At 45.5% G+C, this 21457-nt stretch overlaps 1 protein-coding gene across 1 annotated transcript in view; it reads right to left on the reverse strand.

Moving 5' to 3' along the window:
- The window catches only part of SERINC1 (serine incorporator 1), a 136269-nt gene that overhangs the window by 19147 nt on the left and 95665 nt on the right, over positions 1 to 21457 (reverse strand). Inside the window, exon 9 of the mRNA XM_069235404.1 lies at positions 288 to 518. Coding sequence (XP_069091505.1) covers positions 288 to 518 — 231 coding nt within the window. The remainder of the gene's footprint in view (positions 1 to 287; positions 519 to 21457) is intronic.

The following is a 21457-nucleotide window of genomic DNA, read 5'->3' on the forward strand; positions in this document are numbered from 1 at the left end:
CACACATGCAATCATAATGTTTCATTGTTGAGTACTTAAAAGTGCAAAACACAACACAAATAAATGGGGAACTAGTTCCTCGCAACCAAAAACGGGATTGCAAACATACATGCAACTGCCATAAAAATAGGGAAAAAGTACCTTTGGACACTACTGGCAGCGCAGAGGTGATAAAACTTGCAGACTTATGCATCACTCTGCACCATTTATAAACATAGCTCATTCTGTCAGTACACTTGTCCCAACTATACTTGCTGACAGGATAAATGGGCATATCAAACACATACCTGTACCAGTTGGTGAGGGTCATCATTATGTAAAGTGATGCCAAGAACAGCATGAAGTGAAAGAAGGAATAACTGTAAGTCACACCATCCTTTTCATTATCCACAGCACGATGGCCCTCATCACCATCATCCACCGAACCGTCGTTCCTACTCACACCATCTTCTATTAATGTAGCCTCATCACTAGTCAGGGTCAGTTTATTCACCTGGCTGTTTGTTGAAGTACGGATGCTGTGTAACAAGAAGGGAGAAAATATCACATTTCAGAATGAACAGAGTTGGAAGTTTACTATTCAAGGATTCTATCCACAGAAGCCTAGATCGAACAGAAGCACCATAACCAACCTTCAATGTTTTGGTAAGCTGGAATAGAGCATTCTTACATTTAGCAGTTCACCCCACCTTTTTTTTATTATATGTATTTTAAAATTGCTGCATGATGTCATTTCCAGAGGAGGATACATACAACCTAGGGAAGCAATGATTTAGGACTGCCTACATTCTCAGTGGGCACAATTCACCCTGCGCAAGCAGTCGTAAGCGAACGCCCACACAAAATTGTCACACTGTGTACACAGCGCAAGCACATCTACAATCACCAGTACTCGCCATATATTTCTATACGCAGGCAATTGATCAAGGGGTACTAGTGAACCATTTTAAATGGCTTGCATGAGTTGATTACTATAAAAATCCAGAAAGAATTGTGGAAGGTGACAAGGTAATGATCACAATGCTTCCAGGTACTGTATTTTGGAACCTGTCTCTCAGCGCCTCACAGTTTCAATGAGACATAAACATCAGTGCCATAAGACTACCATTGGAATGCAACCAAACTTAATGTATGCATAAGATATTGAGACGAGCCTGGTGTCTGCCTAAGGTAGGTAAGTGGATAAAGCTTGGCGGTGTCAGAAAAACGCCAGAAGAGGTAGCTAGTCACTAAAGTTATTATCAGAATTCACCTATTCCCCTGTAAGAAATGCACAATTTAGAAGCCCCATCTGGTTACAAGTAAAGCAAGCCAAAGTAGATGGCAGCCAGTCAGGATTTAATTTATTATCGAACAATGCTGCAAGCACCGCACATGCTTCGTGATTAATCTACAATATGTGCCAACACACTTAGACGAGTAACCCTTTCTAGACAGGCTTTATTCTCGTGCAATCAAGGAGGCTTTTGGCTATTTTAAAATAATTTCAAAATAATTATACAAGTTAGAGTATGTGTTAACAGTTGCAAACATTCAGCCCACGTTCTGATCTGTATAAACTGTCTGAGTTTTTTAATTAATCTATTGATAACTTATATTTCAATGTAATACAATATTAATATTTAACGATAATAACCATGTTTAAACTTCATGAGGAGAAATACGTAGTGTCATTAAATAAACTATTTTTCTCTTTTTCAATACATGTGACTGAGTAATTGAGAATGAAACCAAATTTCATGGTTTTCATATCACATCTTGTGGCTTCATACACTTCTTTATTGAACACAGCACAGTTTTACTCATCAAGTTTGACTTTGCATTCAGTGGCAGACCCTCTGGCCACAGTCTCTGGATATCTTTCAAACCTCTTAAGCCTGGGCGACCTTCCTGCTCTTTGTCGAGGCATTCAACGCTGCAACTCACTTGAAAGAGCACCAGAACCAGTGACTGTTCTGAACATGCTTGACAATCTTAAGGAAAAAAGCTACAGACAGCAGATTCGCAGGACGTTGGAGGCTTGGTACTATGTTACAAAGTACTTCACAGAAGAGTTTTTTTTATGTTTGGGAAATCTATGAATGTAAGAGTGCAACTGGAAACATCCAATTAGAGAGAAAAACAGTTCCAGAACCTTTTCACATTTAATTCCAAAACAGCCTCCTCAACACATTTGAAGAATGCCAGCAGACTCAATAGATTCCAGGAGGTGGACTGTCTAGTTCCTGGTCAGCCTAAAGAATTTGTACTCATTTACTAGGGTAGGGACCGTTAAACCTGTCAACCTTAGGGTGGACTTTGCTTGCTTGCCTCCCATTTGTCTGGATTTTTGCTCTGTTGCCTTTGAAATCTGTGCAGTTTACCACTTCTAACCAGTGCTAAAGTGCATGCGCTCACTCCCTTAAACATGCTTTGATTGGCATATACCTGACTGCCATACTACATTTACATGCAAGACCCTTGTAGAGTGGTATACCATATACCCAGAGCCTGTAGTTTAATTGCTTCCAGTGGGCCTGCAGCACTTATCGTGCCACCCACTTATGTGGCACCTTAAAACTTGTCCCAGGCCTGCCATTGCAGCCTGAAGGCAGTGTCCCACTGCCATGTCGACTTGGCATTTAAAACCCCTTGCCAAGCCTTAAACTCCCCTTTTATATATGTCACCCCAACAATAGGCCCAAAGTAGCCCATAGGGCAGGGTTGTGTATACTCTACAAGGGTCTTGCATGTAAATTTAACATATCCTAGCAGTGAAAAACTCCCAAATTTGTTTTCTCACTACTGAGAGGCCTAGCCCTCCCAGGGGTAACATTGGGTATTCCTTATTAAAATTAATCATCTAATTTCTAAACCAGAGGTGGTGGATAAGGATAAGTTACTTACCTGTAAATCCTAGTTCTCTTCCCGGGGTATCCTCATCAAAGTCATAAACATTGAATGTTCCCGCCCTTGCGCGGGGACCCCGGAGCATATATAAAATACACACATATAAAGTATTAAATATGCATGAAAAATATATATATAGCATTTTTAGTAGACATATTTTTCATACTAAACTCATATATACATGTGTAAAACAGCAATGCAGGCTATAATCATAAACAGGCTAAAATGCTTTATTTCTCTGAAGTTTTTTTTTTTTTTTTTTGATCTTCATAAAATTACAATAGAGAATAAATATCTACCCAAGCCCCAAAACTGGGCTTAGGGCAATAAGCAGTAGTAATCACTAGAGAAAAAGAGAAAAAAACTACATTGAAAAACAATGGAGCATTCTTAGCCAATAGGCTGCATGCAGGTTAACACAGGAGAACCATAAAAACTTTGGCACCGTGCCTTTAAGACCCTGAGCACCTCCAGTATCCCAACATGCCTCAGGGGTGAAGGAGAGGTGACAGTTGGTTCACAGTTAGGACAGTACTTTTTTACGGTGACAATCTGTGTAGCCGATTCGAAATACAGTCTGTCCTGCACTTCTAGGAGACGTGCGTCCGGGGAGGAGGGTGGGTTGTTTATGACTTTGATGAGGATACCCCTGGAAGAGAACTAGGATTTACAGGTAACTTATCCTTCTCTTCCAGGGGATCCTCATCAATAGTCATAAACATTGAATAGATTAGTAAGCCCATCCCTAAACTCTGTGGACTGTCCAATAGAAGTGCAGGAATAGATATGTATCATGCAAACAAATTTCTCAGAGAGGCTTGCCCCACTTGGGCGTCTGCTCTTGCATCGGAGTCCAAACAGTAATGTCTAGTAAATGTATGTACAGACTTCCATGTAGCAGCCTTACAAATTTCAGATATTGGAACATTGTTAAGGAGGGCAGCAGTAGCCGCTATTCCGCTTGTGGAATGCGCTTTAGGTCTAGCAAGTAGTTGTTTGTTAGCCAACTGGTAAGCATTAACAATACAAGAAACTATCCATCTTGATATTGTTCGTTTAGATGCTGCCTCTCCTGTCCTCAAATTACCATAATTTACAAACAAGTGGTTGGAATGTCTAATCAATTTTGTTTTATCCAAATAAAATTTTAGCACTCTTTTCAGATCTAGGGAGTGCAACGCTTTCTCCGCCGGAGTCTCCGGATTGGGGAAGAAAGTCGGTAGAGAAATAGTCTGATTGATGTGGAATTCTGACACCACCTTCGGTAGGAATGATGGGTGAGTTCTCAGAACTACTCTATTGTTGTGAAAGACTGTGTACGGTTCTTTGGAAGACAAAGCCTGAATTTCACTGACCCTCCTCGCGGAAGTAATGGCTACCAAAAAAGCCGTCTTCCACGTAAGGTGTTGCAAAGAGGCTGTAGGAAGTTGGCTCTGTATGTGCTATTTCAAAGTAAGGAACAGCATGCACAGAGTCCAAAGGTTCCCCTTAGAGGTAAGATAGTGGCAAAAAAAGAGATAATACTAATGCTTTATTTTGTGGTAGTGTGGTCGAGCAGTAGGCTTATCAAAGGAGTAGTGTTAAGCATTTGTTGTACATACACACAGGCAATAAATGAGGAACACACACTCAGAGACAAATCCAGCCAGTAGGTTTTGTTATAGAAAAATATATTTTCTTAGTTTATTTTAAGAACCACAGGTTCAAATTCTACATGTAATATCTCATTTGAAAGGTATTGCAAGTAAGTACTTTAGGAACTTTGAATAATTACAGTAGCATATATACTTTTCACATAAAACACAAATAGCTGTTTTAAAAGTGGACACAGTGCAATTTTCACAGTTCCTGGGGGAGGTAAGTTATTGTTAGTTTTAGCAGGTAAGTAAATCACTTACAAGTCTCAGGTATGGGTCCAAGGTAGCCCACCGTTGGGGGTTCAGAGCAACCCCAAAGTTACCACACCAGCAGCTCAGGGCCGGTCAGGTGCAGAGGTCAAAGAGGTGCCCAAAACACATAGGCTTCAATGGAGAGAAGGGGGTGCCCCGGTTCCAGTCTGCCCGCAGGTAAGTACCCGCGTCTTCGGAGGGCAGACCAGGGGGGTTTTGTAGGGCACCGGGGGGGACACAAGTCCACACAGAAAGTACACCCTCAGCAGCGCGGGGCGGCCGGGTGCAGTGTGCAAACACGCGTCGGGTTTTCAATGGGTTTCAATGAGAGACCAAGGGATCTCTTCAGCGGTGCAGGCAGGCAAGGGGGGGGCTCCTCGGGGTAGCCACCACCTGGGCAAGGGAGAGGGCCTCCTGGGGGTCACTCCTGCACAGAAGTTCCGTTCCTTCAGGTGCTGGGGGCTGCGGGTGCAGGGTCTTTTCCAGCCGTCGGGACTTTAGGTTCAGGCAGTCGCGGTCAGGGGGAGCCTCGGGATTCCCTCTGCAGGTGTCGCTGTGGGGGCTCAGGGGGGACAACTTTGGTTACTCACGGTCTCGGAGTCGCCGGAGGGTCCTCCCTGAGGTGTTGGTTCTCCACCAGTCGAGTCGGGGTCGCCGGGTGCAGTTTTGCAAGTCTCACGCTTCTTGCGGGGAGTTGCAGGGGTCTTTAAATCTGCTCCTTTGAAACAAAGTTGCAGTCTTTTGGAGCAGAGCCGCTGTCCTCAGGAGTTCCTGGTCTTTCTTGAAGCAGGGCAGTCCTCTGAGGATTCAGAGGTCGCTGGTCCTTTGGAAAGCGTCGCTGGAGCAGGTTTCTTTGGAAGGCAGGAGACAGGCCGGTAGGACTGGGGCCAAAGCAGTTGGTGTCTTCTGTTCTTCCTCTGCAGGGGTTTTTCAGCTCAGCAGTCTTCTTCTTCTTGTAGGTTTCAGGAATCTCAATTCTTAGGTTCAAGGGCGTGTTTAGGTCTGGGGGGTTAGTAGCCAATGGCTACTAGCCCTGAGGGTGGGTACACCCTCTTTGTGCCTCCTCCCAAGGGGAGGGGGTCACATCCCTAATCCTATTGGGGAATCCTCCATCTGCAAGATGGAGGATTTCTAAAAGTTAGAGTCACTTCAGCTCAGGACACCTTAGGGGCTGTCCTGACTGGCCAGTGACTCCTCCTTGTTATTCTCATTATTTCCTTCGGCCTTGCCGCCAAAAGTGGGGGCCGAGGCCGGAGGGGGTGGGCAACTCCACTAGCTGGAGTGTCCTGCGGTGCTGGAACAAAGGGGTGAGCCTTTGAGGCTCACCGCCAGGTGTTACAGCTCCTGCCTGGGGGAGGTGTTAGCATCTCCACCCAGTGCAGGCTTTGTTACTGGCCTCAGAGTGACAAAGGCACTCTCCCCATGGGGACAGCAACATGTCTCGGTTGTGGCAGGCTGCTGGAACCAGTCAGCCTACACAGATAGTCGGTTAAGGTTTCAGGGGGCACCTCTAAGGTGCCCTCTCGGGTGTATTTCACAATAAAATGTACACTGGCATCAGTGTGCATTTATTGTGCTGAGAAGTTTGATACCAAACTTCCCAGTTTTCAGTGTAGCCATTATGGTGCTGTGGAGTCCGTGTTTGACAGACTCCCAGACCATATACTCTTATGGCTACCCTGCACTTACAATGTCTAAGGTTTGGCTTAGACACTGTAGGGGCACAGTGCTCATGCACTGGTGCCCTCACCTATGGTATAGTGCACCCTGCCTTAGGGCTGTAAGGCCTACTAGAGGGGTGACTTATCTATACTGCATAGGCAGTGTGAGGTTGGCATGGCACCCTGAGGGGAGTGCCATGTCGACTTACTCGTTTTGTTCCCACCAGCACACACAAGCTGGCAAGCAGTGTGTCTGTGCTGAGTGAGGGGTCCCTAGGGTGGCATAAGATATGCTGCAGCCCTTAGAGACCTTCCCTGGCATCAGGGCCCTTGGTACCAGGGGTACCAGTTACAAGGGACTTACCTGGATGCCAGGGTGTGCCAATTGTGGAATCAAAAGTACAGGTTAGGGAAAGAACACTGGTGCTGGGGCCTGGTTAGCAGGCCTCAGCACACTTTCAATTCAAAACATAGCATCAGCAAAGGCAAAAAGTCAGGGGGTAACCATGCCAAGGAGGCATTTCCTTACAGAGGCTTTGTGTATAGGTTCGAAAGGAGGGCCCATAAGTTTTGACAGTACTATGTTCAGTTCCTATGGAGGGGAGGGTCTCCGAATGGGTGGAAATACTTTTTGCAAACCTTCCTACTACTGGTTTCGTAAAGAAGGATTCCTGAGAAGGTGACTTACGATAGGCTGTAATGGCAGACAAATGTACCTTAATAGATGATACCTGCAGACCGGACTTTGCCAGATGGAGTAAGACAATATGACGTCCTCCTGAGCCCGTATGGGATTCTGACCTTGCTGACAGCACCATATGTAGAACCTCTTCCACTTAAACGCGTAAGAACGCCGCCTGGAAGGTCGTCTGGACTCTTTCAAGATGTTCATGCACTCCTGCGAGAGCCCTAGGTGCCCATACTGCAGGAATTCAGGAGCCATGCTGTCAAGCTCAGAGAGGGTAGGTTGGGATGCAGAACCCTGCCCTCCATCCTGCTCAGAAGATCCGGTCTGCACGGCAGCCTCCTGTGAGGTTGTTCCGATAGGTCGAGGAGATCTGTGTACCAGAATTGACGGGGCCATTGCGAAGCTATGAGAATCATTCTGGTGCTGGATCTGTAAAGTTTGTTGATCACTGCCGTATGAGGGGAATCGGTGGAAAAGCGTAGAGAAATATCCCTGACCAGTCGATCAACAGGGCATTCCCTCGAGATCCCGGACTGTAGAACCTGGATGCGAAGTCTGGGCATTTATTGTTTACCTCGTCTGCGAAGAGATCCAATTGAGGTCGACCCCACTGAGCGAAGATGTCTTTGACGACTTCGCCGTGTAGGACCCAATCGTGGGCGTCCTCTAGGTGTCTGCTCAGGAAATCTGCTTCCACGTTTTGTTGACCTGGTAGGTGAACCGCTGTAAGCGACATTCCTCTGGCCAGGAGCCAATGCCAGATTGTTTGGGACTCCCGAGATAGGGGTAGGGATCTCGTTCCTCCTGTCTGTTCAAATAATACATTGTGGTTGTATTGTCCGTTTGTATTAGGAGAGATTTCCCCTGAATCGATGGAGCAAAAAACTTGAGAGCCAGATGGACCGCTCTGAGCTCCAGCAGATTGATGTGGTACTTCCTTTCGTTGTCGGACCACAGGCCCTGAGCTTGAAGGGGACCTAGATGAGCCCCCCATCCCTGAAGAGATGCATCCGTTACCAGAGTGTTGGATGGAATTACCTGGTGAAACGGAGCCCCTACTGACAGGTGAGGTCTGTGCATCCACCATTGCAATGACTGACGTGCTGCTATCGGCAGCCGCACTCTGTCCTCCCAGCGACCTATCCTTTGGCTCCAGTTGTTCTCCAACACCTCTTGGAGGGGCCTCATATGCAGCCTGGCATTTGGGACAATGAAAATGCATGATGCCATGGAGCCCAGCAGAGATGTCACCTGACGGGCCGTAGGTGCGTCGGATTTTAACAGGTCTTGACACTTTTTCTTTATTGATAATAGTCGTTCCTCCGAAGGATACACTCTTTGGAGCTCTGTGTTTAGTATAGCTCCCAGGTAGTGGAGGTTCTGTGTTGGAATCAAGGTGGACTTTTGGTAGTTGACTTGAAGACCTAGAGACTCGAAAACCTTGAGCACAATGTCCCGTTGGGTTCTCACCTGATCCGGAGAGGAGGCTTTCAGTAGCCAGTCATCTAGGTATGGGTAGATGAAGATTTTTTGTTTTTGAAGATGTGCCGCTACCACTGCCACACATTTCGAGAAGACACGGAGGGCAGATTTCAGGCCGAATGGTAGCACTTTGAACTGATAGTGCTGTGAGGCTATCTGGAAGCGCAGGAATTGCCGATGCTTGGGAACTATCGGGATGTGGAAGTATGCATCCTGCAGGTCGATGGAGCACATCCAGTCTCCCTGATGTAGCTGAGGGAAAATCTGGTGAAGAGCCAGCATCCTGAACTTTTGCTTTCTTATGTACTTGTTCAGAAGCCGTAAGTCCAGAATCGGTCTGAAAACGCCCTCTAGGCCTTTTTTCGCCACCAGAAAATAATGGGAGTAAACCCCCTTTCCTCTGTGCGCAAGTGGAACTTTTTCTATTGCCTTCTTTCGTAAGAGGGCGAGAGCCTCTTTGCGCAACAGGCTGACGTGAGATGGATTGCATTTGGCTGGTGGCAAGTGCAGTGGAGTTTGTCTGAAAATAAGAGAGTAGCCATTTTCGACAATGTTGAGCACCCATTTGTCTTTTGTGATAGAGTGCCACTCGTGAAGAAAATCTGTGATACTTCCCCCCCACCAGAGTGGTGCACAGTGTTGAGGGAAGCGAGTTCTCTTTGCTTGGCCGGCGCTTTTGGTGTGGACTGTTGAGGTCTACTTGACCCTCATTCCCTTGTGGCCTTACGAGCCTGAAAAAGAGGGCGTCCCTGCCTTTTCTGTGGCCTCTGGGACCAGTGAGGAGTTTGAACCCTCTGCTGGAAAGGGCGCCTGTCATAAGGCCTATACCTCCACCTGAAGTCCTTCTTCCTTTCCAGGCCTACTGCCCTCATGGTGTCCACTTCAGTCTTCATGCGCGCCATTTCTTCGTCCGTATGGGTACCAAACAGCGAGTTCCCGTTGAATGGAAGATTTAGGATGCGCTGTTGTGCTTCCAGTTTTAAACCAGTCAATCTCAACCAGAAAGACCTTCTTGCACAGATTCCATGTGCGTACCCATGTGCAGCTAAGTCTGCCCCATCTGCCGCTGCGCTGATGACTTGGTTGGATACCAGACATCCCTCTTGCAGGATCTCTTGGAAGTCCTGTCTGTCTTCCCTAGGTAATTTTTCTGTGAACCTGTTGAAAGAGTCCCACAGAGAATGGTCATATCTGCCTAGGAGTGCAGACGCGCTGGAGACCTTCATTACAGATGCCGCCGTGCCGCACATTTTTCTCCCCAGAGAGTCTAGATGTCTGTTCTCTTTGTCCGGTGGGACCTGGAGGATGATGCCACTGAGTCCGGCGGCGGATCCGTTCTTAGGAATAAAGGATCTTGTTCAGGCGCTTTATATTTTTTCAAAATCCTAGCAGGAGCAGATTTGAGGGTGGCTGGCGCCAAAAAAAGTGTCCATGGTTGGCTGCAACAGACCAGGCACTAGCGGCAGTAGCTTTTTCGAAACTGCTCTATGTTGTAGAGTCTCAAAAATGACTGATGAGGAGGTTGATGGTTCTGGAACCTCTATATTTAACTTCTGTGCTCCCCTGAAAAGTACCTCTTTAAAAGTAGTGATGTCATCCACCAGTGAAACTCTAGCTGGTGGAGAATCTGTTAAGGTGGGGGTGTATCGTCCGACGGATGACCCTGACGATGACCAAGAGGGCGATCTTCTGTGTCCTGATCGTGACCTAGATCGTCGCTGGGAACGTGACCTGCTGCGAGACGCTGTAACAGAGCGCCCAGGCCTCGTGGTCGGTTGGCGAGAAGCAGAACGAGCCCGTCCTGCCCGCGCTGTTGGTGATGGTGTTCTCGGGAGAGAGGCAGTAGGAGAGTACATCTGTGAATACTGCGAATCCGGGGAGGCCGCTGGTCTGTTAAGGCTCTCCAACCATCTTGGTGACAAATTGATGGGTGAAACATGCCCCGATGATGCCGCTCTCGAACGAGAGATGAATCACTCCTTATGGAGACCACTGGAGATGGAGCGGCCTTATCTGCTGGCGGAAGTCGATGTTCTACTCCCGGCGAGACAGGTAAAACCTGTGTCGACGTCGACAGCTGTACTGACGTCGAAGGGAGCGCCGCCGGTTGTTCTTGCCTCGACGTAGAGTGTCTTGACGTCGAACTGCGATCTTTGGACCTCGACCTGCTCACCGTCGTGTGCCTCGACGTGGAGCGGTGGGCGGCCGACGGCGGATGTCCCTCTCGCCGCCGTGGCGATTTCGACATCGTGTCTCTTGACGCCGAGGGGTGCGAGGCCTTCGGCGGCGAATGGGCACGCCGGTGATGGCTCGACGTCGATCGGCGGGCTGCCGTCGACGGAGATATGCCCCCACGATGGCCATGTTCTCTCAACGTCGTATCCTTCGACGTCGGGCAGGTCGCCGTCGACCTATGGCGGTGAGATGGTGGCAGCGACGACGTCGACGGGGAACAAACAGGTACTTTCCTACCTGCGGACGTCGACCTAGCCATTCTCTCCTGAGAGTGGCTTGTTGGCTGCCTGGGAAGCGAAGAGTATGATGTTTTCTGCCTCTCGTGAAGCCCATGAAGCCTGATCTTTTCTCTGTCCTTCAGAGTCCTCTTTGACATGTTCTTGCAGTGTTTGCAAGTGTCAGGGCAGTGACTCTGAGGCAGGCACACAATACAAAGAGTGTGTGGATCTGACTGGGCCTTCTTCTTCCCACAGGAAGGGCATTTGACAAAAAGGGAAGGCATTTTTCTGTCAGGAAAAAACTGCCAAACTCAGACAATGATGTTAGATGTCGAGTAAAATAGGAAAAAACGCTGTTTTAAAGTATTTTTCTGAGAAAAAATCAGAAAAACTGAAAGCTCAATGCTTCAGGATCCTCTCAGAAGAAGCCGGAAAAAAGAACTGACCTAACTGTGAACCAACTGTCACCTCTCCTTCACCCCTGAGGCATGGTGGGATACTGGAGGTGCTCAGGGTCTTAAAGGCACGGTGCCAACGTTTTTATGGTTCTCCTGTGTTAACCTGCATGCAGCCTATTGGCTAAGAATGCTCCATTGTTTTTCAATTTAGTTTTTTTCTCTTTTTCTCTAGTGATTACTACTGCTTATTTCCCTAAGCCCAGTTTTGGGGCTTGGGTAGATATTTATTCTCTATTTTAATTTTATAAAGATCAAAAAAAAAAAAAAAAAAAAAATCATAGAAATAAAGCATTTTAGCCTGTTTATGATTATAGCCTGCATTGCTGTTTTGCACATGTATACATGAGTTTAGTATGAAAAATATGTCTACTAAAAATGCTATATATATATTTTTCGTGCATATTTCATACTTTATATGTGTGTATTTTATATATGCTCCGGGGTCCCGCACAATGGCGGGAATATTCAATGTTTATGACTATTGATGAGGATCCCCTGGAAGAGAACTCATGTTTGTTACCTATTAACTTGTAATGATAAACCTTCACTAATGGTAAAGTCGGATTTATCATCACAATAGGGTGACCACTCGTCTGTAATTTTCACAGACTGCCCGTAATTCCGCCCTGCTGTCCGTGATGAAAGTCTTAACAGACAGCATTTGTCTGTCATTTTAGCCTTTCACTAAAGGAAAAAATGTAATTAGGACAGATCAGTTTCTCCAGCTGGACTGAAAGGCTCTGTCTCCTGTGCTCTGAGGGAGGGAGGAGCAGACAGATAAGAAACAGGCCTGCTTGCCAGTGGGTCTCCTTCACTAAAGAAATGCAAATGTGGGCAACTGGTAAATCTGCAAATGTAAATGGGCTTGGAAACCTGCATTGACTTTAATCAAAGGAGTCACTTGAAGCTTTCTGATGTCAAAGATATTTTCTTTTAGAGAGATACTGTAAGGGTGTTCCAAGGTGAGCTGTGCAGTGTGTGATTTTATTGGACTGTTTAAAAAAAAAAAAAAAAAAAAAATGATAGTACTAGGTATAAACTGTATATTATTCAAATCTGTGTTTTAGAAGGACTTTTTTTATTTAACCGAAATGTACTTGCGCGCTTTGTAGCAGCCTATATTATGATGTGTGTAATGCATGTTTAAAATAAGGACTTACACATTCACAATTTTTTGAGGGACCTCAGTACCTTATAGTACTAACAAACATTGGCAAAGCCAATAGGTCTCGTCTAAGCAAGAGTTATTGGCTTTGCCAATGTGTTTTAGCCATGTTATACAACAGAGTGGCTGCTGTTCAGCATGGCTAAAAGATAGTGGCATAGTGGTGTACAATGAAGTACAGTAGCATAGGAGCAGTGGCGTAGAGCACAGTGGTGCAGAGTAGAGTGTGGTGGGGTACAGTGCAGTTGTTTAGAGTCCATTGGTGTAGAGTGCAGTGGTGTAGAATACTGTGGCATGGAGCAGAGTAGAGTCTCATACAATGAAGAGGTAGATAGTGCAGTGGCTTAGAGTGGTGCAGAGTAGAGTATAGTGCTGTAGAGTGCAGTGGAAAACAGTGGAGCGATGCAGAGTAGAGTGGCAGAGTGCAGTGGCGTAGAATGCAGTAATAAAAGTAGAGTGGTGTAGAGTACAGTGGCAGAGGTGCAATGCTGCAGAGTAGAGCGCCAGTGCAGTAGTGTAGAGTGCCACAAAAGAGCAGTGGCATAGAGTACAGTGGTGCAGAGTAGAGGGTAATGGCGTATACTGCAGTGTAGAGTGCATTGGCATAGCGTGCAGTGGCACAGAGTGGCATGGGACAGAGTAGAGTGGCATACAATAGAGTGACAGAGTGCAGCAGTGTAGAGTAGTGCAGTGGCATAATGTGCAGAGTAGACTAGAGTGGCACAGAGTGCAGTGGCGTAGAGTGGAGTAGTGTAGCATGGTGCACTGCAGAGAAGAGTATAATGCTGTAAAGTGCAGTGACAGAGTTAAGTTATGCAGAGTAGAGTGGTATAGAGTGCAGTGGAATAGAGTGAACTGGTGCAGAATGCAGTAGTACAGAGTAGAGGGGTGTAGAGTATAGTGATGGCCAATGCAGTGTTGCAGAGTAGAGTGTCAGAGTGCAGTAGCGTATAGTGCAATTGTTTATAGTACACTGGGGTAGAGTGCACTGAAGAAGAGTGCAGGGGTTTAGAGTGCAGTGGGACAGAGTGGAGTAGAGTGTAGTGGCATAGAATACTTTGTTTCAGAGTAGACTGCAGTGGCATAGAGTGGAGAGGTATAGGGTAGAGTGCAGTGGCGCAGAGTGCAGTGGCGCAGAGTGCAGTGGCATAAAGTAGATTTTTCACAGTAGAGTGAAGTGGCATAGAGGGGAGAGGTGCAAGGTAGAGTGGAGTTGCACAGAGTGTGACGGCATAGTGTAAAGTGGTGTAGAGTGCTGTGGCATAGGGTAGATTAGAGTGACATACAGTATATTGATGTAGAGTGCAGGAGCACAGACTTGAGTGTTACAGAATAAAGTGCACTAGCATAGAGTGCAGTGGCATAGAGTGGATTTGTGCGGACTAGATTGGTGTTGCCTAGAGTGGAATGGTATAATGTGCAGAGGTGCAGTGGTGTAGAGAGGGGTAAAGTGCATTGACACAGAGTAGAGTAGTACATAGTAGAGAAGCGTAGTGTAAAGTAGCATAGAGTGCAGTGGCATAGAGTGGAGTAGTTCTGAGTGGAGAAGAGAGCAGTGGCATGGAGTGGTGTAAAGTGGAGTGATGCAGAGTAGGGTGCAGTTGTGTGGCGGTGTGCAGAGCACAGTGGAGTGGAATATGCATGTGTGGTAATACACTGCCATTACAGACAAAATGTTTTTGATTGAAATTACCATTACATTGCACATACATACAGTTTTTCAAATAAAACTATACAGTGCACAGACGATGTGTGGAAATTGCGTCACCTCATGCAATGATTTGTTTTAATCATATAAAGGTATTTGTTTCCAGCACAGTTCAGAATCAACAAAAATGTGTTTCATTTGTACTCCTAATTCTGATATATTCTGAAGTTTATTTAAATTTTGTCATGTGATAGAAAAAAATCTCTTTCCTAATACCAGTCTCCAGCAAGATTGTTGCATAAATCCTCTCACTTTGAAGTCCGAGAAAGAAAAGTAAACACAAGTTCTCACCGAAGACAGAGCCTGACATTTGACCTTGTTCTTTGAATACACAGCAAATGTGATGAGATAAGAACAGGCTTTATAGGCCTGTTTACAGAAAGGGGGCACTCGGAAGGATACTGTTAATAAGGTTCGGGCAAGGGACGGGGTGAACTCAAGCTGCATAGCCTAAAACAAATAAAGCTAGCAAATTGAATGCAACAAAATGTGAGTTACAAAACAGAAAGCCAATGGCAAGCAACAGGCGGAATGCATTCCCACGGAAGATCTATGATTTTACTTTAAGTGACAGCCGTGGGATACTTTGTGGGGAAAGTCCAGTATTTTAGTCCAGTCCGTAGCTTGCAGAGGTTTGGCCACACCATCACCCAGGTAGTATAACAAGACGACCTGGAGTGGCCTCAATGTCGCAAGAAAGGTCTGTACACCCATTCTATGTTTACCACGATTACCTACGGTGAAGAGCTTCTGGCACACCTCATGTAGGGTTAGTGCTATGTAGCAGACGTGACATAGGGCATTTAATGATTGTTTAAGGTGGTTGTAAGCAAGGATTTAACCAGGGAGAAGATAGTAGTCTGCCACAAGGGTTTAGAAATTTAGTATCTCGCTATCCAGAAACATATCCCCCAGTTTTAAGACACCTGCAGCATGCCACTGTTGGAATTGCTCTGAGCACAGCCATCCTGTGCGAGTGGGAAGGCTTTGAAAAGGTAGTGCAGGGGAGCACACGGTTTCTTCGTGTCAGTGAGTTTACAGGTTCTAGCAGGGCAAGAGAAAGCTGTGCATGGTAACCCCAGATGGTGATCTGTAGAATGGTCAGTAGGAAACAATGAGCAGTGCAGTAAGCCCTCCTTAAAAGTCTTTAGGGAAAAAAAAAGCATCTTATGCAGGGGGGGGCAGGCAGAAAGTAAGCGAGCCACCCACTGGACCTGTGAAGCTGAATAATAGTGTTCTATTTCGAGAAGGCCTAATCCACCAGCAGTCACGGGTAGCTTTAGAGTGGAAAGAACTAACCGACGGCGCCCCGGCGACCAAATCAGATGTGTGGCATGTCTGAAAAAGGAAAGAAGGATGAGCAGGGGAATGTTTGCAAAAAAATACTATCACTAGGAAAATACACCATCTTCACTAGTGCCATGTGGCCCACTACAAAAAGCAGAAGAGAAGACCAAAAAGCAAACTGGTCTCGGAGGGGCCGTGACGCTCTGCTGAGATTTCTATCCTGCAAATCAGTGGGAGACTGGTAGATATTAATCACTAGGTATCGAAAGGTAACTGGTTCCCAGTTCAATCTGAGATCTAATTGTATATGAAGGGGAAAACAGTGCCATACGTTAAAGAAACACTAATTACATTTTGACATTTTGTATGCGCAATTTACATCCCAAATATTTTGAAGATTCTATGTGTACTTGACACTTAGGGATAACCCAGATCACTAGTTTGGCTTTTGCTCAATTTCAAAACCATTTAAAGACATGGACAAAGCAGGCAAATGCATTGTACAATTTAGCAAGGGGTCTGGCCCCGGCTCACCGTTCACAAGCCCGAACAGCGGACCATTGCACCAGAAGAGTTTGCCAAGGTGCATGGGTGCTACTTGTTCAACCACTTGACAGTGCCTCTTCTGTTTCTCTCCTGTGTGCAGAGACAACTCCCCAGGTACCCAATACCATCATATAGTCTTGGTGGACCCATCTTGTCTGATTTTAGGAATTGTCCCACCTTGTTCTTCTCTTCCTTATTTATCTGGTCCTAGCAACAACCTCCCATTTGATCTCAATTTCATCCTCCTCTTTTATTATCTTTGACTGGTAGCTCGGGCTCCAAGTTCTGAGATAAATGTAGAGTCCCAGACATACACTCTAGTGCTTGGAGACTACAGACAAGTTGTGGGTACCTCCCATCCTGACATTAGGTGTGAGAGTGTTGCCCACACTATTCGCCCTGCCTCAGTAATTTGTTTCTTGGTTGAAAGTCCATGGGCGGTTGGGGTAAGCCAGATGTTTTTGTTCAATGTGTTTAAACTAGCATAAGGTTGATTATCTTAATGTTTCCCAAACTGTTTGCCTGGGGTTTTAAAATGTTCAGAAACATAATCAAAATGTTGTTGTTACTTTCTCTTTAACAAAGATTGGGTAGATTTGGGTAAGGATGATGGCCTTGACACAGTGTTGAAGGGCATTAATTTACTGCTCAACAAGTTCATAATGTGACACCTGAATGCAACATACAATAAGGCAATCATAAAAAGACCACAGTGAATAAATAGTGCTATGTTAAAAATGAGTAAATAAATGCACTGATAACATGGCGAGGCATGGACTCTTTTGGGTGTGTCTGTAAAACTGTTTGTTCTTGAATTTTTGTCCTGAATTTTGACCATTCGTCCTGAATTTTCTACACTCCTGTCCAGAATTTGCCTCAATGCCAGGTGGTCATCCTCATCACAAGTTTGAAAATGCCACTTCTAAAAAGTTGGCATTTTCCTGCCCTTGGCATTTTGTGCCTGTAACCTGCCATAAGTCACATGACTGAGTGTAACTGACAGTTGGGACTTTGTGAATTCACTCGAGAGGGTCACAAAATAGGGAGATTAGCAGAGGCTGAATGGGCCATTAACTGACTTCTGGGGGGTGTGGGGTGGGTGGAGTTAAGCACAGCCCCACTTTCAACCGCATAGGCGGACCTCTGCCACCAAACAAAATGCTTAACAACCGTTTTGTCAGTGCAGCCAGCAAAGAGCCAAGGCAGGGGAGGGAGGAAATTCCTGGAACTTCTCCCAGATTCTAGGAGCAGGGTACCAGGGTATAGAAAAAGCACTCTCAGACATGCTGCTCTGTTCACTACTGGACCTGTGTAAGGACTCACAGAGGACTGCCTGCTGCTGTGCACTCTGCCAGACTGCTGCTGTACCAGGAGGGACTGCTTTGCTGTCTGGAGCCTGCTTGGGACCATCAGAGACCAGCCCTGCTGAAGAGCCCTGCACCACCACCTACACCCAGGACTCCAAAAGGGACTCCAAGGGCTAGTTCAGCTGGTCTCCTGTTCTGAGCCACAGGGACATAACAGGCTCCCACCATCTTAAACCTGCACCTGGACCCAGCCTGAGTGAGCCCCCCTTCCCCCATCCCCCCCCTCCAAGAAGTCTCGCTCTACTCCTGGACCCTTGGTTGTGGTGTTATAAGGTGCTCAGGTAACCATTTTCTAAAACTTAACTTGCTATTTTGAACCCAAAACTTTAGGGATCATAACTCTGGATCTACTAATTGGATTTCCATGGTTTGGGTGGCAAAAAATGTACTAAAAATGTTCTCTATTTTTCTAAATTGGTTTGGATTTTTATTGTGTTCTCACTATGTTGCTGTTTGTATCCTGCATAAATACTTAACACATTGCCTCTATGTTTAGCCTGACTGATTTTTGTGCCTAGCTACCCAGGGTCAAGCACTGGTTAATTTAGTGACTTTTTGTGGGTCACCCTGCAAGGGACTACGGCTGTTGCTTGACCAGGGTTCATTCCCCAGTGAACCAACAACCCATTTTCCCATGAGGACTAATGTAGGAGACACTAAGTTCCACTCACCATGGCAGAGATTAGATCTAGTGCATTCACCAAGAACCTGGGGTGTTCTACTAAGAAGGTGGGCAGCTGTTCCTTTTTAATGAGGCAGTGGTGGAGCATAGTATAACTTTTTGGCAAAAGCCCTCATGAGCCTTGACTGATCACAAGCTGGAAGCTAGCTCTGGATCCATCAGACTCTGTATCCGACAAAGCCAATCCTGATTCAAAGAGCATGATCATCAAGATCCTGCTTGCTGGCTAATGCTAGGCTGAACTCTGTTGCTGCAAAGAAGCTTCGACCTCTGATTCTGGAACAAAGATTTTAAAAAAATAAAAAAAGATTGTTTTTAGTACCAGTGAGTTTGGTCACACGTGCAATTAACACAGCCTCCTGTGTATTAAAATGGCCATCCTTCCACCCAATTTATCACTGCAGAGGACTTTAGAGCAGCTTCTACTGGTATCTAGATCTTGGCACAAGCCTCATGCTCTATTCTGTACTCTGCTGATGCTGCTCCATGGGTGTGGATGTTCTTGAAATATTTTCAGGTCATGCCCAGCTGCACCAGAGTACATATACACTGATGGGAGAAGGTTTTTGAAACGTAGGCCAAGAGCTTGTAGAAGTTCACCCAGGCCTGGATGACAGGTGCAGCACATGGCCTTTCATGACATGGTAGATACTTTCAACAGCTGTACAATAGGTTTATGGTGTACAGTAGACAACGCTGGCACCAAGCACCCCTGCAGCTGGCCAACCCTCATGGTTTCAGGCTGCCAAGAGGAAGGTGTACGAGTAGATGAAGAAAACAACCCTCTTCTAAACCCCTGCAATTAAGCCACTTTGATGTGGATTGCTTTCCCTCCCATCATGAACTAGTGGTGGGGGTGATGCTCTTAAATTATAGAGAACTGGAGGGGGTGACTTGGACTAGGGTGTCTGGCAGATTGTTAACTTGTGAAGCTCATTTTCCTTCCTGAAAAATCAACTTCTGGTCCCCACATTCCAAACTTCTTTCTACTGTGACCACCTTGAGGTACTGTAGGAAGTTGGCTCTGTATGCACTATTTCAAAGTAAGGAATAGTATGCACAGAGTCCAAGGGTTCCTCTTAGAGGTAAGATAGTGGCAAAAAGAGATAATACTAATGCTCTATTTTGTGGTAGTGTGGTCGAGCAGTAGGCTTATCAAAGGAGTAGTGTTAAGCATTTGTTGTACATACACACAGGCAATAAATGAGGAACACACACTCAGAGACAATTCCAGGCCAATAGGTTTTGTTATAGAAAATGAAAATGTCACTTACCCAGTGTACATCTGTTCGTGGCATTAGTCGCTGCAGATTCACATGTTTGGCACAGTCCGCTGCCTGGTGTTGGGCTCGGAGTATTACAAGTTGTTTTTCTTCGAAGAAGTCTTTTTGGTCACGGGACCGAAGGACTCCTCCCTCTTCGGCTCCATTGCGCATGGGCGTCGACTCCATCTTAGATTGTTTTCCCCGCAGAGGGTGAGGATGGAGTTGTTTGGTATAAATAGTGCCCATGCAATGGAGTGAATATGTATGTACGTTAAGAGTTTATAATAATTATTTACAAATGTTCAGATGTTTAAGATTTATGATCTACTTCTAAACGGCTACAGGCTTCCCGGGGAGGTGGGAGGGTACATGTGAATCTGCAGCGACTAATGCCACGAACAGATGTACACTGGGTAAGTGACATTTTCAGTTCGATGGCATATGTTGCTGCAGATACACATGTTTGGCATAGACTATAAAGCAGTTACCTCCCCTAAAAGCGGTGGTTTAGCCTGTAGGAGTTGAAGTAGTTTGGAATAATGTTCTTAGTACAGCTTGGCCCACTGTAGCTTGTTGTGCATTTAGTACGTCTACACAGTAGTGTTTAGTAAACGTATGAGGCGTAGACCAGGTTGCAGCCTTACATATTTCGCTCATAGGAATGTTTCCTAGAAAGGCCATTGTAGCACCTTTCTTTCTGGTTGAGTGTGCCTTTGGTGTAATAGGCAATTCTCTTTTGGCTTTAAGATAGAATGTTTGAATACATCTGACTATCCATCTAGCAATGCCTTGTTTAGAGATTGGATTTCCTATGTGTGGTTTTTGAAAAGCTATGAACAGTTGTTTTGTTTTCCTGATTAGCTTTGTTCTGTCAATGTAATACATTAGTGCTCTTTTGATGTCTAATGTATGTAGTGCCCTTTCAGCCACAGAATTTGGTTGTGGGAAGAACACTGGCAATTCTACTGTTTGATTTAAATGGAATGGTGAGATTACCTTTGGCAGAAATTTTGGATTTGTTCTTAGAACTATTTTATTGTTGTGTATTTGAATAAATGGTTCTTGTATGGTAAATGCCTGTATTTCACTTACTCTTCTGAGGGATGCGATTGCAATGAGAAATGCGACCTTCCAGGTTAGATATTGCATTTCACAGGAATGCATGGGTTCGAAAGGTGGACCCATGAGTCTTGTTAAGACGATGTTAAGATTCCATGAAGGAACTGGTGGTGTTCTTGGTGGTATAATTCTTTTTAGCCCTTCCATGAATGCTTTAATAACTGGTATTCTAAATAGAGACGATGAATGAGTAGTTTGTAGGTAAGCAGATATTGCTGCGAGGTGTATTTTTATAGATGAAAAAGCGAGATTTGCTTTTTGCAAATGTAGTAAGTATCCTACTATGTCTTTAGTAGAGGCATGTAATGGTTGTATTTGATTGGCATGGCAGTAGTAAACAAATCTTTTCCACTTAGATGCATAGCAGTGTCTAGTGGAAGGTTTTCTAGCTTGTTTTATGACCTCCATGCATTCTTGTGTGAGGTCTAAGTGTCCGAATTCTAGGATTTCAGGAGCCAAATTGCCAGATTCAATGATGCTGGGTTTGGATGCCTGATCTGTTGTTTGTGTTGTGTTAACAGATCTGGCCTGTTGGGTAGTTTGACATGCGGTACTAGTGAAAGGTCTAGTAGAGTTGTATACCAAGGTTGTCTTGCCCATGTGGGTGCTATCAGTATGAGTTTGAGTTGGTTTTGACTCAGCTTGTTTACTAGATATGGAAGGAGAGGGAGAGGGGGAAAAGCGTACGCAAATATCCCTGACCAACTCATCCATAGAGCATTGCCTTGTGATTCGCGGTGTGGGTACCCGGATGCGAAGTTTTGGCATTTTGAGTTTTCTTTTGTTGCGAACAAATCT

Source organism: Pleurodeles waltl, chromosome 5, assembly GCF_031143425.1.
Source record: "Pleurodeles waltl isolate 20211129_DDA chromosome 5, aPleWal1.hap1.20221129, whole genome shotgun sequence".
Classification (NCBI taxonomy): domain Eukaryota; kingdom Metazoa; phylum Chordata; class Amphibia; order Caudata; family Salamandridae; genus Pleurodeles; species Pleurodeles waltl.